The sequence below is a fragment of the Anabrus simplex genome, chromosome 4 (assembly GCF_040414725.1).
Source record: "Anabrus simplex isolate iqAnaSimp1 chromosome 4, ASM4041472v1, whole genome shotgun sequence".
Taxonomy (NCBI): domain Eukaryota; kingdom Metazoa; phylum Arthropoda; class Insecta; order Orthoptera; family Tettigoniidae; genus Anabrus; species Anabrus simplex.
Window position 1 is genome coordinate 221,686,704 of NC_090268.1, and position 18,055 is coordinate 221,704,758.

The 18,055-nt window shown below is 40.2% G+C and overlaps 1 protein-coding gene across 1 annotated transcript in view; it reads right to left on the reverse strand.

Annotated features, from left to right (window-relative positions):
- The window catches only part of LOC136871787 (golgin subfamily A member 2), an 88,254-nt gene that overhangs the window by 34,609 nt on the left and 35,590 nt on the right, over window positions 1–18,055 (reverse strand). The window contains exons 7-8 of the mRNA XM_067145372.2: window positions 15,135–15,332; window positions 12,151–12,348 (exon numbers count right to left, since the gene is read on the reverse strand). Coding sequence (XP_067001473.2) covers window positions 12,151–12,348; window positions 15,135–15,332 — 396 coding nt within the window. The remainder of the gene's footprint in view (window positions 1–12,150; window positions 12,349–15,134; window positions 15,333–18,055) is intronic.

Below are 18,055 nucleotides of genomic sequence, written 5' to 3' on the forward strand. Positions count from 1 at the left end.
GCCGGTCCCACGGGCCCCGTGGTGTACCTCACATAGTGAGTACCGGTACAACTCACAGGCAACGCCCAGACCCATGGTGTTTCTCACAATGGTACTAATCACGGGTACTGGAAACCCACAGGTGAACCACACTCTGCTGCTACTGATCACAAACCTATTGTGTACCAAATATAGTGGTACTACTCATTAGTAAAGGCGACCCATGGTGTTCCCCGCGTGATGGTACGAATCAAAAGTAGTTTCATGGTTCTAATTCAATCATCCCTTGGTCGCCCCTTTCAGTCGCCTCTTACGACAGGCAGGGGATACCGTGGGTGAATTCTTCGTCCGCCTCCCCCACCCACAGGGGGTGTGCGTTTGGTCCGCGAGAGGTATTCTATTTCCCTCAAGTCTGCCGGCAAGCCGGTTAGGACCCCCCCTATCCGCCACCTGGGACGCGCCACGTACGAGTATCATCTCTCCCCCTACTTTGCCTAATTAGAATCTGATAAAGGACAAACTCCTTCCAGGTCGGATTTCTCTCTTTCTTTCTCGCTGCCACTCATAGCATTCGGATTAATGAAAATACGGTCGACAGTCCTATTGCTAAGACTGTCCGATTCCCAGAATCTGAGTTCTTCCGTCACCATGTGATAAAAGGCACGCCACATTTCAGCTGTCACACTCACCAGAGCCTCGTTAATGTTCTGACTTCTACGAGTTTTATTATTAAGTGCAACATATCCGTTTACCACGTTCCACATCAACTCAATGGAGGTGAGTGGAGGTAAAGCTTCCGTCGAGCCTTTGCAAACGGAGTGTCATTATGGTTAAAGGTGCAAGACGGCGCAAACGGACGGTGTCATAGAGGCTAGAGATTCAATATGGCGGGTCATGCATGAGGGCATGGGTTCCCGGCATTCTTCAGATTGAATTGCTTGCTTATATTAATGACAATGAATCTGTTTGTGCATATTATTCTGACTTTATTTGAGAAATTATATTCTGGACATTTTGCACGTAACATCGCATTATGCTATGAACTGGCTAATGAACTATTTTGATGTCTCCACGCAGCTGTTCTGCAATAGCATCAACCAATAAACATTAACGTGCTCATGTTTATAGCACGACTGGTTTTCTCACTCACGGCAGTATATACATCGCTAGCCATGGCAGTCAATTGTACAGTGCCTCTGTGTAACGTCACTGGTTCCGGAAAATAGTGAAAACAGAATGAAATTCTACTAGCCTCTAAAACAAGTTTCTCAAATCCGCAGAATGGCATCAAAACATTAGGCCTACTCTCTTGAGCTAATTGCAAGGTCAACCGTAATGTACTTTCGAGCCCCAGCTGTGCAGGAAATGTCATTTGAATTAGAATAGCAAGGATACAACCCTTAGAATTCTCAGAAAGGCCATGGTTACTCTGTGACAGAGTTATAACTCGTCTACTGTACCTGATGCTTACCGTTTTATAGACAACAGGAATATTTTCATGATGGTTCGTCGTATTGTAGAGACATGTAGAACAGGTATTGCTGGCGAATTTTCAGCAGGTTTTCATTGATGATGCCTATTTAAAGTTAATGGTTATTGAACACATGGAAATGAAGAATAACTTCACAGCCAGAAGAAAATACAGCATAATTAAAGCCAATTTTTGGCAGTAGTGTGAAACCAAGGATAGCTTTAAAATGTGTACTGTACAAAAAAATGCATTCAATAGCCCGCAACAAGGACGCTTCAAAGAAGTCAAAGATGAAATTGTGAGGTATGTGTGCGAAATACGCTAGTGCGGAATGGCCATATCACTGCTCACAAAACTTGTTGACCTTCAATGTCCACGTCTATTATACTGTACCCTGCAAGCTGCTGAAGCCGTGCGTCTAGCAGCAACCAGTTGTACCCGATGTTTAGCAAGAGTTTTATAGATGGATCATCGTATTGCAGAAACACATAGAACAAGTATTGCTGACAAAATTTTTCAACGAGTTCTTGTAAATATTATGATGCCAATTTTAAATTAATGGTTATTAAACATGCAAAAATAAAGAATATTTGTGCAGCTGCAAGAAAATATGGCATAATTAAAGCCAACGTTCAGGGTTGGCGTGAAGACAAAGGTAGTCAAAAAATGCGTACAGTATAAGAAGAGCATTCAGTGGCCCGCAACAAGAGCACTTTAAAGTCGAACATGGAATTGTGAGGTATGGGCGTGAAAAATGCAGGGTTGTAATGGTCGTAACATGAGATGCGATACGAATGCGGGCTCGTGAATAGGAATTCCCAGAACTTTCAAAGGCAGTATCGGATATCTCTAATGAAAATGATTAGTGAAGTAGATAAGATTTATATGACACCGTACTTGTGTATATTTTACTTCTCAAATTAAATCTCAAATTTGTTATAAATAAAATTATGATTTCACAAAGCACTTTTTAAGCCTGATTTAATTTTTTTAAGGAAAAAGTGAGGGTCGTCGTGCATTCAGGGTTGTCTTGGATTTGGAGAAATACAGTAATATGAACAAATACTTCAATGTTAATAATTAATATTTACAAGAGACAAAACAAAAATATGTAAAGAATGTGCATTGCCAATGGGACAACATACATATTTAGTAGTTTACAAGGCATTAAGAACATCTGCAAGTTACTGACAGCATTAGCACCAGCAAATGACGTCTAGCCCCATGGCTTAATAGTTAGCATGCTGGCCTTTAGTCCAAGAGGTCGAGGATTTTAACCTTAATTGGTTAATTCTGTCTCGGGGCTACTTCCTGATAGAGGTGGTGGTGATTATTGTTTTAAGAGGATGTACAACTAGGCAACCATCCTCTACGTAACACTAATCTGAGAGAAAAAATGGAAGGGATCCGACACTTCGAAAAATGAAGATATCAGCCAAAGAAAGGCGAGGGCCACAAAGGGCGTGAAAATGAAAGACTCCCTAAGCCTCAAGTGTTCTAATACTGTCGGGGTCAGAAAAGAACAAGAGTTGACTAAGTGAGGTCGGATAGGATAGATGAAAGTGAGGAGCCTGTCACAAGTAAGTGGAAGTAATGCCAGGACTCAGCTCAGGGCCCCGTAGGCGCCAATCCACGCTCCAAATTTCAGAGCCCCTGAGGCCCCTATTAGTCGCCTCATATGACAGGCAGGGGATACCGTGGGAATCAATTAAAAAACCTGCCTCTCCAGAGTACTGCAGAAGCAGTTACTCAGCAGAATGAGCTGACAGAACCAAAAAAAGAAATCTGGTTACTTTGCTACCTCAATGATATGCATACATATTGAAATGAAAAGTGTTCTTTGGACACTCAATACATGACGTCATTGCACAACAGGTCATAAACAAAGTGGTCTCTGGTCATACATCAGAATTGGTAACTGGCGGTTAAGCATCTTAAAAAGGAGTACTGCCACCCCTCACATGGACAACAGGTTAATAATGCCTTCTCGTGCTTGTCACAAGGTGCCGCATGTTTATACGTATATACATACATATATTAATGCTGTATGGCCTCCAGAGAGGCCTGGTACAGGTCCTCTGAATTGACGCCATATAGGTGACCTACACATTTCTGAGGATGGGGCCCTACTTACGATGATTTCTAATGTTGAATACAATACTCACAGCTTTATTCTGAAGTTTGGTGATAGTGAATTTTCTCCCAGTAGTGGTCGAGAAGAAAGATCTTGGTTTACGGTGTGAAGATCCTTAGTTAAATAGAAGTCCATGCAGAGCAATCCTCTTAACACCTTTGCTACCATAGAAGAGGATGGTTGTTTAAGCACGCCGTCTTCTGTCGCCCATAGAGGAGTAAAGTCGTTTAGTGCTCATTTAGTGTAGCTCAACCCAATATGCTTCTATTTCCAGAGACCAGAAGCGTATTATCTAGAAGATTTTTCTTCTTTTCTCAACACTGTACCACCCTCGCTTTATGTTCTTTTACTCTTTGTTTAAAAGCTAATTTTGGTGCTTCTCAAACCGAGTAAAATAGCAAGTGGCGGTGGTTGTGTAGTAGACGAAGTTTCAAACATGATTAAACATTGTAGCGATAGAATGATTCCAGAAGAACAAATGTACATATTTTGCACAATAGCGATTCAGGTGAAGATCTGATAGCTTCATATAGTGAAAGTGAATGTGATTCTGTGTGTACTGAAAGCACTGGAAGCGTAAATAGTAATCTAGACAGGAACAACGATCCTGAGTCTCCTTTCTATCGTCGAGCGGCTCCAATATTTGACGTATATACGGGTGCAAATAAAACTGTGAGGAAACATATGTTACGTCTTTTGTATGTAAATATATTTCTTTTTCAATAGTGATTTCTTTAATATGCAATAATGTAGAACTCAGCTGTCAAGTACGTGGCTTTTTAAAAATGGCTGGGCCCCAGAAGCAGAAGCTGGTAATGAAAGTGTTAATCAGAACATTTTTTCATGTCTCACTGTCGATCACTGACATATTCTATGAGGTGCCATTTTCGCAGCTTTAAAGCGGTTAGGTAGGTGGAACTGCATATTGGTGATGAAAAGCTCATGCTCATGAAATAAATTTCATTTTGGATCCGTATTGACAATTATGTTATATAAATTGAAAAATTAGTATAATGATTCCACCTAGTCAATACTTATAAGTTTATTTACTATTTCAAATTTGTAAAATCATCTTATTAAAATTACAGAACATGTTTCGGCCACATTAGGCCATCTTCAGATTCTGAGCCATAAGCGAACACATGAAAGATTTCAAGCACTCCTATACTTCCATTGAAAACGACATGAATACAATGAAGATCTTACAGAAGGGCAAATTACTCAATATCTGGGAAGATATCCACATTCACTTGGATCAAAGATTTAATGGAACCTTCAACCTCAATGAAATGAAATACGATGAAATCATAAATTTTTATAATAAGTTCAATTAATTGCCATCACCATGTTACCTTATTTACTCGCGTATTAGACCCCCGTCTTTTCGAGACAACGGAAATGAAGAAAAATCTCACATACAAGACCCCCCCAACGTAATTCGTCAGAGAACAAAAACGATTCCGCTTTGAAGCAGGTACAAGTCTTACTGCAGCTCCGATGATATCACACAAATCTGTGAATAGTTTCGTCCGTACATCCCACAAAATGAAACTACGCATTCAAGTCATGCGATACATCTGTGTTCCGTAGTTAATAAATGTCCACCTTCGTAGCATAGGCCTACTGCAGCTCTGGTGACATCGCACAAATAGGTGAATAGTTTCGTATCCGACCCGCGTATTGCAAGCATGCATCAGTCATGTTATCATGCTATATGTCTGTGTTTTGTAGTTAATAATGTTCGGTAGCATAACAGTTAGCACAATTAGCTGCCGTTCTCAGGAGTCTCAGTTTTATTCCCGGTATTGTATTGCCAGAGATTTATGAATGGCAAGACGGTTAATATGCGGTAAAAATGGTACATGTAACTCCCCTCCACTGGGGGCGTGTCAAGAACGAGCTGCACACCCTTGGGATGACGAAACAAGTTTACGTTAGTTGAGAATATTCACGGTTGTTGCTATTAATATAGCTGGTGAGATCATTAATAAAGTGATCATTTAATATATCCTAACGTGGGACAATATAGGTATTATTTGGAGAGAAGTAGGTTTAAAACGTGATATAAACTACCCATTCATAATGACTGTTTTACTCGCCAACGTACCTAACTATTATTTTATGTTCCTGCTTACTGTTAATAATTTTCGGATATGCCAAACAAAACATCCTAGGGTATGTGTTAATAAAAAAATGGAGACAACAAACGTACAAAATTAATCATGATGATGATGAAACGCACTACCGCCACACCTGCAGATATCCATAAATGCGGCAAACTTTCCTGTTATTTATTTTTATTCTTTCCGATGTGGAACTTTTGGCACTATCCGGGTGATAGCAAACCTAACCTGAACAATGCAGTCTCTCTTATCTCATTTACAGCTGTTTAGGTAAATCCTGATGTGATAAATGTTAAGAACAAGAATGAAATATACTTAAAAATAATGATCTGGCTTTCAACAGTCGCAGTTATCAAAAGAATGCTTCCAGTCACTACGTATTACATTCGGAAATGCAACTCGTAACATACACTAGTTATCAGCTGGTAGTTTGGCACGCGTTCTACACAGCTTTATTTGGAACGAGTGGCTTCTGCCAGACATACGCCAACTGGGAATATCAGAGACCATCTCCAGAAACCATTTGGGAATAGATCCACACTGTTTAGACTCTATAGCCGAGAATTAAACTATTTTTAAAAGGCTCAAAAAGACGGAACATTCAATGCTCTCGACTGCAATGCCTGGCTGATGAGATGGCAGTGAAGATAACGTCACTGGAATGACGACATGCCGGTAGCAGGGAAGTTGGCGAAGCAAGATGATAATTCAAATGAAAGCAGTGATCAGGTTTACTGTGTGGTAGGCCTACTGTTCAACTGACGGAGAAAAATGACTGGCTATTATTTTGCATCAATATTGCATAATATGATACTGTATTTTCTCACATAATTAACACGCCCTTGCACAAGTTATGTATCCCATAATTTCTGGGTCTAAAGTGGAGAAAAAGAAATGTCACGTATTTGACGCACCCACTTCTTTGAACATCCATCACACAGCTCCAAATGAGTTTCGAAATAAAGATGTCAATTACTGAGGTAGTAGCTTTCCTATTGCGAAACCAGGCATTCCAAATACTGCAATGTGCTGGTATCAGTTCGTAGGAATACCACTGCACTAGTACAGTGAGAGAATCAGCACTGAAGTGACTAGTGACACTCTATTCCAGTCTGATACAAACGTATTTATGAGTGTTTCAGGAACAGGACATTCGTTTTCTGTGATCTCAAAATTGCTTGTTAGTTGACGGTGGGCAAGAATTCAAGTGATACTGCATCATGTAAACTCACAACACCGAAACACACGAGCATAGGGCCGCAAGTATTCAGCGTCCGAATGCAACGTGCGCTACCATGGTAACAGAAGTGCACTTCAAGCGATCAACAAGTCTCACAAATCATTTCGCAGACCAAAAGGCGGCAAGTTTCTAAAAGTTTTTTTTTGCTAGTGGCTTTACGTCGCACCGACACAGAGAGGTCTTAAGGCGATGATGGGATAGGAAAGGCCTAGGAGTTTGAAGGAAGCGGCTGTGGCCTTAAGGTACAGCCCCAGCATTGCCTGGTGTGAAAATGGGAAACCATGGAAAACCATCTTCAAGGCTGCCGGCAGCGGGATTCGAACCCACAATCTCCCGGATGCAACCTCACAGCTGCGCGCCTCTAACCGCATGGCCAACTCGCTCGGTGTTTCTGAAAGTAGAGGAGGATCTGCATAAATATATTATTTTGTTATGGCAATGTTGGATATGCCATTTCTCACAAAATGCTTTATTTTAAAGGACAAGAAATAGCTGCTGCACATGGAGTCAGTGTCTCGGACAGATCTGAAGGTTAGCCGAGGCAGGATGATTAATTTTATTAAGAGAAATGGACTTTCTCCCTGACGAAGAACAACAATATGCCAAAAAATGCAGAATGATTTCAACCTAAGAGTAAATGAATTTCATACATTTTTCTTTGAGAGGCGTAAAGTGAAGGAACCGCAGGTCAGACGCCAATCAGTTTCCATATGCCACAAAGTCAAACAATCAATAAGAAGGGGACATCGAGTGTTATTGTACGCACAACCGAAAGTGAAAAACAATGTACCGCAATGCTTGCTGTAACAGGTGATGGCAGAAAGCTTGCATCTTACACTGTTCTAAAATGAAAAACAATGCCTTAAGTAAAATTTCTGCGAGGGATCCACGTTCGTATCCAAGAAAAAGGGTGGACAGACACGTCACTCGTACAAGATTGGATAGGAATGTTTGAGGAAATCTAGCCCAGCCCTTCTCGTGTTGGACAATTTTTTTTTTTTTTTTTTTGCCAGTATATCATAACGTACTTACATGAATTGTACGTTTATTTATTCATGTTTATTTCACTTCAGGTCGTATTGCCAGCTCGTGACAGGAAGAATATTTTACAGTGTTGGTACTTCAAACCCGAATGTCCAACTTACCTGATGTACCCTATTTGACTTTTCAGAAAAAAATCTCACACTGGAATTTCATGCCAAATAACGATAACCGAAAATGAGCTGAAAAAATTGTGTGCATATTATATTTGATGTATTTTAAAAATGTAAATGAATTGAAAATAATTTTTTAAATATCTGAATTCCTTGAATAATTCATGCATCCGAAGATTTTGCCTGTATTTTCTGTAAAAGAACTCCATTAATTATGCGAGAAAATATGGTTATACGAGGTCCGTATCCCTTTACTTTACAGGATTGAGTATGAAGTGAGACAAATCGTCGTAGAGAGTTTATACGACCGTATGCCCTTCCTGATGTCAACCTCATCAGAGGAATTAATGAGATGTAACGAATGACATGATATAAGAGTAATTAAAACTGACTATTTATTTTTATATGTAGGCCTAAAAGTCGTGTTCACCATTTATTGTCTTTTTACATTTAGAAATACTGTGTTCCATCGAAAATAGCCAGTATAACTCAAATACATTCACAAGTTTGTTAAATAATAGTGTAGAATGTTTACACGTATAATTTATAGCCCTTTACAACCTAGAAGTCATGTGTCCACTGCACAAAATTTCAGGCTATCACATATTGGACCCACCCCCACTTTTTTTCTTTTGCCGGCCCCGCAGTGTAGGGATAGCATGCCTGCCTCTTACCCAGAGGCCCCGGGTTAGATTCCCGACCAGGTCAGGGACTTTTACCTGCATCTGAGGGCTGGTTCGAGGTCCACTCAGCCTATGTGATTACAACTGAGATAGCAGCCCCGGCCTAGTAAGCCAAGAGGATCCATCGTGCTGACCACACAACACCTCGTAATCTGTAGGCCTTCAGGTTGAGCAGCGGTCGCTTGGTAGGCAATGGTCCTTCGGGGCTGTAGCGCCATGGGGTTTGGTTTGGTTACTTTTTTTAGCTGTAAAAGTGGGAAAAAAAAGGGGTCTAATACACGAGTAAATACGGTACACGCCAGTCTCACGTACGCATTCCACACCTCACTCCATTTGTTTACATTGCCCCTCCCCTCCCATGCTCCCCTCTGCCAATAAACATTGGTCATACACAAGGACTAACGTGTTACCAACTTAGTGTCATGTCAATTTAGACAGCATACAAGCATGATATGACAAACACAGAGCTGTTTTGAGTTTTATATCTGTTTTTCTATATTTTTATCAAAATCTTGCTTCCCTAGTTTTAATATTCATCTAAGTAATTTTTCATTTTCCTTCTAGATTTCATACCGCAAAACATGACTGGATGACAGTTGATTCCTACTCAATAGTCTGGCTGGCAATGAATCATTTTCCACATGGAACAACAATTTTACTGAATCAACGGACTGAAACGAATTTTAAGGACAGAAGAAACATTTAATTACATCTTCATCATTTTACATAGAACTGTTCCAATTTCATTACATTACATCTAGTGACTACTTCATTTGATGATGATTCAACATGTACTTTTTAATTTGTAAATACCACGTATCATATGAGTGTGAATTTTATCCATGTTTTGTAACTATTAGTATATTGATTTTAAGTTAATTCTAGACACCTGAAGATGGCCTAATGCGACCAAAACATGTCCTGTAATTTTAATAAGATGCTTTTACAACTTTCAAATAGTATATAAACTTATAAGTATTGACTAGGTGGAACCATTATACTAATTTTTCAATTTATATAAGCTCATGCTCAGCGCAGAGACCAAGAAGTAGCAGTAAATTTGCATTGCAATTTCCAACACATTGATTACCCATGACATTTCCTCATAATTGATTGTCTCTTCCCACCCTGGCATTAATACTGCCAAGTAAAAACAGTTTGTCTTAGTAGCTATCTTGGCAAGAACACTGTTTAGTTGGTGATAGAAATGATTCCTGGAATCTTCATCATCGTTTAACGTGGGAGCATAGGCAAAGACAAGGGTGAAAAAACTATCTCCAGCAAGAGGAATTCGATGAGTCATTAGTCTTTCATTAAGCTGATGTTCTTTCACTGCAGAGCCAACACCACCGCCTCTGACCATAAGATGGTGTAAGCCAAACTGGTCTCGTCAATAACAACAACGTCTACTTCCAACCTAGCTAGCTTGTACTGTTGTTCTCTCTGATTCATGAAGTCCATTAGAGTCCTGACATTTCACATTCCAGTAGTCATGTACATATATTTCTTTCCTAGTTTCTCCGCAAAAATTGGAGTGATCTCCTGAGTGCAGATTCCCAGGCAGGTTCAAGTGTGACTACCGAAGTTTTCTAGAACTTTCCCTATTCAGGGTGTGCAGCAATTACCCTAAACCAGCCTGTCCAGTCACAGATGCAAGGCCAGATCCCTGAGTACTGTAGTCTCAGGTCTGAGGAAGGTGGCCATCACACAGCTGCTGCTAACATGCAGGTCCCGACTAGTAGCTCTCAAAACCTGCTACGACTGTCCTTATCCCATTGCCATTGAACTCCTAAATTTTTATTTATTTATTTATTTGTGTCAGTAGCACAATATAGATTGCAGATACAAATTAGATAAAAATATATGAAATTATAATATTTACATAAAATTAAACAGTTATTTACAAAATATCTGCCCAGAATTTGGCCATGTTAACAGGCACAGGCCAGTATCAGTTCTGTTAACGTGAACTTCTAAATGAAATGGCAGAAGAGATTGCCATTAGCATGCTTCTGTTTAAGGCGGATTGCTGCTTGCCATGAAGTGTCCCACCCACTATGATACATGGGCCATTCATCACGGCACACAAAGCATAAGACGTGTGATTTCAGAACACCAAAACTGCAACAAATGGTCACCGGCTGAAGAAAAGTTGAACTGCGCCTTCACAGTCAGCTCCTCTGGCATGACCTCTTCTGCCTCCACGACCGTTGGGAACCACGATGGAAGTACGCTCCTCCTAAGCCTGCTTTACCACTGTGGCTAATGTGTGATGGATTCCAGGGTCATTTCCTCCCTCGAGGGGACCATTACCCCCACCTGACACTCAGCATTGAGATGTTGGATGTACGGTCTACTCATTGCATGAATACTACACCTCAGGGGGAAAAGTAATTCGAAAAAGATTTATCCTTTTTCTGTTTAGTGCAACTATATTGACTATAATGCATTCTGTTTAAAATGTTGGTAACAATTGTTTCTGGTTTGATAGGTGCTGAAGACAGTTTTGACAAGCAGGTATTTGCGTGAAAACTTGTATAAAATACAATAAGAAACAACTGCTACCATTTTCACAATCATATCTTACAAAAGAGCTAATGATTTTAACTGAAGCCAAAGTTTCCCTACGTTAAGACAAAGCCATGTGTATGAGCTGGCAGAGGGATAGAAGACTCCAAACTGAATGTTCACAGAGGCTTGTGGCTGTGGACCCAGAACTGAAGAACAGGAATGTGACTGTATCTTACATAACAGCATTAAAATATGAGAGCACCAACTTGTTGTGTAATCACACATGGATAGAGTACACATTAAAGAAAGACAAGGGTCCAGAATTTTCGGCTGCAGCCTTTGTCAGCGGAAAAGTCAATGTTGAAAAGAAGACACTGTTGAGAGTTAAAGGGAGGGGAGATATAAGCAAGGAGGAGCAGTTATATCATGTTAAGGCTGAGTGCTTCACTAGAACTGCACCCCAGTTGATGTCCAATTTCAGAACCTTTAAGGGCACGAAGGAGAGGTGGTGTTGGGTGTGAATGGGAAAAGCCTGCTAGATGATGGGGGGTAAGACATACAGACTCAGAGGGCAGGGTGCAGGTTAGTGTGGTTCACAGTGAGGATGGTGGACACCTCAAAATGAATGTGGGGATTTTTGTGTAGGGTAAGGATGAGGAAAGATTGAATACTTGTTTTAAATTGTGAGAGACCAGTAGAAGGCAAGAAGGATCACAGGATGGTAACTCCTCTGGTTGTATCTTACATAAGGATGACAGAACAGGGAAATTAAACAAGGAGGGTAGCTACTTTACCATCTTGTAACACCTCCAGTTGTATCTTACAAAAGGTTGCCAGAACAAAGGATGACTTTACCATCTTGATGAAGCTGTCTTGTAGCTCCTCCAGTTGAGACTTCAGTTTCTGATTCTGAGCAACAGCCTGGGCAGCCGCCACCTTATCGCTCTCCATAGTGGCCAGCAAACGGTCTGCATCAGGTCGGTCTGTCTCTAACTCCTTGATCTGCCTCGATGCGTCTTCCAGCTTCTTCTGCAAGGCTGACTTCTCTTGCAGCTAAGGACACATTTATCACAATGTAGCAAATTATGTTTTGATTTTAAATCCAATGACACCTTGCGAAAACATATTCAAACAGCTTAACAAAGCATAACACATAAAATAAATCTATAAATGTTTTCTTCTGAAAGTCTGCTCGCGTACATTCTTCTTAATGAAGAGCAACACCAAACTTCTTACACGGCCAAAAACTTTGGCCTGCTGTAGCCAACAATGCAGTGCACTATTTGGCGACATTCTTTTCTGTTGGGGAAATATGCAAGTCCTTTAGTTTATTAATATCACAATTGTTCAATTATTCTGTTGCTTATATATTGGTATCATCAGAAATTTAGTCAAAGTAAGGTTTGATATATTTAAGAATGTTGAAATCTGGCTCATCATCACTTTCCTCCACTTCCGTACTACAACCTGTGACAATAAAATTCGGTGAATAGTCCTGTACTATCAACATAGATGAACAATGCACAACAGTGACCTTACTGTCCCTCGAAATAATCCCCTCCCATAACTATGCACTGCTGAAATCGGTGGTACATGTCCTGGAAACTTTGCAAGAAGGCTTCCTTTGGGATGGTGTTCAAAAGCCTCATCACGTTTCATTGGATGTCAGGAATATCATCAAATCTCTTTTCTTTCAAAGCAAGTTTGAGTCATGGGAATAGGAAGAAGTCTGGAAGATGGAGATCTGACAAACTATTGCCATAAACTGTTTGACGATATTGGCTGTGTGTGGGCAAACGTTGTCCTGGACAAAAAACCATGAACCTTGTTGTGCGTATTGGGGTCATACTGAAATTGCTCCTTCGTAACAAGACTCCAGTATTTTAATATTATCGGATGTGGCTATATTCTCGAGACCAAAAAGGATGTTGCACCTTACATACACGAAGCCATGGGAGGTCTTGGGACTGCCTATTACTATTTTGGTCCTAATATAAGATTGGAAATTTTACGTTTATGATTTTGTGTATGAAGAAAGCTGACCACAAGAAGATAGTTTTATTTGTGCAGCGTAACATTTAAAGAGTTTGTGTCATTTCCCACCCGCACTGGCTTGGGCAGCGAGCGGGTTTTCCAGCTGAGCTCAAGGTTATGAATAACAGACATTACTGGAGATTTAATGATATTTTTTTCTTTTTCCAATTTGCTTATGTTTAGTGACGAGCAGAATTGAATATAATGCATATAATATAAACCATATTCTCAAGTTTGCTAGAGTTCAACATAAACTTTTAAAGTCCATGTAGGCCTAATTTACGCAGTACAACATTTCCATAAACTTTCTACGAACTGTATGCGGATGACCAAATTACAATGGAAGATAACATTTTAAAAAAATTTAAAAAAAGGGATTTTGCCACCATATTGGATGCTTTTGTATTTAAGAGGCTTCATTTTATTAGATTAGAGAATTTAAACACTACTTGCAGTCAACTGTTGTTTGGCTTGGCGTTATTAGATTTTTCGATGAGTTTGATTAATCAAATTTGCTAACAAGAAAGTTTTCATGGGAAAATGAAGTTTCCCCGGTAAAACTGAATGTAAAATATTGAGATTTTTAGCTTCTATAATCCATGTTTGAAGCTAGCCCGACAGTCTAACTTGCCTGCCTCTCACTCGGAGGTCCCACGTTCGATTCCCGGGAAGTTCAGGCATTTCTACATGGATATGAGCGCTGGTTTCAGGTCCACTCAGCCTACGTAGTTGAGGACCTATCTAATGGTGAGATGGCAACCCTGGTCTAGAGAGTCAAGAATAACGGCCGAGAGGATTAGTCACACTGACCATGCGTCACCTCGTAATCTGCAGGCTTAGCAGCGCTCGCTTGGTAGGCAAAGGCCCATTAGAGCTGTAATTTAGTTTGGTTAGGAGTATTTGTAAGATTACAATTAAACACATGCCATTTTTGTGATGTTTAGCCAAATTGTTGATGGTTTAAATTCATTCCCAGATTTTCTGTTTTCCCGTATTGCACGTGTCGTGTGCCCCCCCCCCCCCCCCCGGTCCCTCCAAAAACAGAGAATTGAGGTTCCACTGTATATGATTCTTACAGTCTAAGCAGAAAATGCAAGGCTGGTCTATATCTACAATATCAAACAATAATGTTGACAACAGCTTTCAATGACACCAATACAATCAAAATCAACTACTAAAGCATAGAAAACATCCAAGATTTCATATTCCTTGGATGAAAAATCCACCATGATGGAGAATCCAATCCTGAAATAAAGCATTACATAGTCCTTGGCTGCAGTGCAATGCTAAGTTTGAACAAGTTATGGAAAAGTAAAGACTGCAACAAACTCCCGCACAGTCAATGTCGTCAACTTCCCCATTACAAACTCGGGTTGTAAAACGTGCACTGTGATGAAAGCTGACCACAGGAAGATTGTGATGCTGGAGGGGTCTTCTGCACATTCCTTGTCGCATCAGACCAAAGAAGTCTCTGGAGGGCAAAATAACAAGACAGGGACTCAATGTGTACTGGTTTACTGGAGTCGTCAATTATGTCTGTTATCGTCCAAGAATTTGTTGAATCGACACCATCCAAGCAGACACCAAGACAGGAATGGACCACTGAAAGCAGCAATGCGAAACAGAGCAGTGTGGTGGAAGTATCCAAGAGCCGACCTTGACTGAATGGATAGTGATATCTGAGGGGGAAAAAATTTCAAATCCTAAAATTAGGGTGAAACCAATAGTAAAGAAACGATTCAAACTATTTTGCTCCTTTGACTTATCAGTAAAGAACAAAAGTGATGATCAAATGTCCTTCCTACCTGTGCACTGAGCTGTTCAGCAAGGTCTCGACACTCAGCCTGCAGAGCAGACACAGCGCTTTCCATCTCCCGAGGCTCCGGTGGTGGTGGTGGTGGCGGTGGTGGCTGCTGAAGCTGCTTCTCTAACTCAGATATGTGTTTCACTAGATTCTGCTCCCTGTTCACTAGGCGTTCATTCTCTGTGCTCATGGCTGCAAGCTGCAAAAGGAGACAGAAACTATATTATATTAAATTAATGAGTTTTTATAATGAAGGGGGAGAAGGGAATTATTTTATTACGAGGAAATGAACACTAAGATATCAAAAGGTAATACAAGTTCCCTGAGTAACAGAACACTTCAAATTTGTAAGTTCACCACCACCATCACCATCATTTTCCAAATTCATTCTGTTCCAGGACATCTTTCCATCTGAGACCCCTCTCCTCCACATCTGATTTTACTGCTTTATCCAGGGATTCTTTGGCCTTCCCCTTGGAGAGTAAGGCTAAATTATTTTCTGGCAGGTCTTTCACTCTTGAGACAGTATTAAGTAGTTTGAGACTCCCCCCATATCCTTTTCGAACTGGCGTGTGTGTGTTGCCATTTGGAAATTCTATGTCAATCGGCTTTTGCCAATATACCCTTTTGTTATGGTATGCCGTGCGCTGCTGAACTGAGTATTGGTCTGCGCCTACTGCGCGTGCGCGAGTTGGTGCAGCGAGTCTAGTGTGGACGACCCGCGACTACTTCAGGGGAGTCGGCGTTCTGTAGCCGCCATGGATGGACGTGAATGTGTGTGTCCCGCTATGCGGCGGGTGGTTGTGCTGAAACCCCCGTGAAATCCAACTTAAGAGGGATTATCCCTTATTCCATTAGTTGCTGGTCTCCTACTGTTTCATTGGACTATGTTTTTGCTACGATAATTCTCCAGGATCCTTGGTGAACAACCTTAGTTCACGGCCTCGTGGTTGCCGCTCTTCAATAACAATGGCCAGGTTTGGACTTCTCAATTTTTCTGGACTCAAAGGTATGTAACTGTTTTGGATTAAAGTAATTCTGGGGAAGCAAGAAGATTAATGTGTTTCGGCGTACTTCAAGATAACTGTAATAATAATAATAATAATAATAATAATAATAATAATAATTTGGATTAAGACTTCCTCTTCGAAATTTGTGCTGGATATCGTGTGCGTCTGTGAACCATAGGAAACGGTTTCGGCAATTAATCATTTTAGAATGCAGTTCGCACGGTGAAAGAAATTAGCGTGTTTATCTTAAAATTAAGTAAAAGGTTTTTTTGCACTTTGATTGTATCTTAAGGTGTGAACCAAGGCGCTGTTTCCAAGGTAGCGGGGTTAGCTTTCCTTCGGGTTCCTTGCCTTCTGGGATTTATTTCTCCTTGCTTTGTTTTATTGCGTTGTTTCTGGGATTTCTGTGAAATTTTATTTTTAATTTAAAACCGTTGGTTTTCCTTCTTATTTGTAGACTGTGCTTCGCTTGTCCGTGACTATGGCAACGTGTGTTTGGGTATTTGTTGTGGGCAGTTTGGTTTTTAATGGGGATTGTTGTTGGTTCGTGTGTTTTTCTTTGATGAAATATTTTTGTTGCCTGGTATCGTTGGCATTTCTTTCATATAAAGTGATTAATTTCGGCCAACCTCTTTGTCGTTTCGTCTCGTTCCTTGTCTGGGCGAAATGTGTAACTTCAACCTTTATTTTCGTGTGATCTTGGAAATTGCCCTTGGTAGAAATTGAATTGTGGTAAAGTTAAAAGGCAACCGGCCTAAAGGTCATGGAACTACTGATTGTTTACTAAGTATGGTATTTTTTTTCTCTTAAACGCGTGATCGATCACAATTAAATCAATATTTTACTTATCTTGTTTGAGGTATGGAGGTCACTGTTGTTTTTCCTTGTTGATATTTACGGATTAGTTCCTTTATTATTTGTTAAATGAAGTCTACATTTTCTTATTTAAAGCTGCCTTGTTGGCTATTTATTAACTCAACATATTAAGTTCTTGCAAGTTAATCTAATTACTGTTAAACGAGTATTTACATTCTTTAACACCTGGTTCAAGTTATTATCTGACTTTGATCTTCTCTTTTAATGATGAACCTGGGTGTCCTCCAGATATTATCTTTTTGAATTGTTACCTCTCATTTTAATTTCTATTAAAGTTGTCTTTCATATCACTTAAAGTTGGTTTTCATTTACCACATTTGGTGTAGCGCTGCAACTATTTCTTTGTTTGGGTGTCCACGGGCCTTAAGCCGCTTTTCCTCCACGTTTTGGGTAAGTGTCTCTATTATTTTTTTTTTCCTTTTGGGTAATTTTAGCATCATGTTGTTGGCTGGTGTTGGTTTTATCCCTGTATATTTTGATGTACTGTGACTTGTTTCACTTTGGCCCTTGTTCTCTCTTGTGTTCGCTTAATCTACCCATTTGGGGCGGACACAATAGCAACCTTCACACCAGGCTCTCTCTCTCTCTCTCTTTTTTACCTCAGCTGGTGGGTAAGGTTATTAACCTCATCACCGCTAGGATGTTACCGGGGTCCTAGAGGGTGGTGCCGGTTAGACTCTTTATTTCATAATGTTCCCATAGCACAGACGTCCGTGCTTCTTTATTACACTGGTAATGAGGCCCTTCCTATTTCGTTCTTTATTTTGTCCTTTGTAGTAGTTTTATTCATTGTTGTAATGAATCTCATTTCTGTTGTCTCAACTCTGCCGTAGTCATTGTTTAGTAGTGAACATGCCTCTATATGAGAAATTGTATGAAGTAGGTGTGGTACAGGGTTGTTTTTGCTTTTTGTGGTATTTTGTAGTCCCAGAGTAGGTTTCTGACAATCTTAAAAGTTTATATGCTTTCTGTGTCCTGCCGAGAATTTCCAGCTTAACAATATTGTCTTTCGAGATTGTGCTTCTGAAGTACTTAA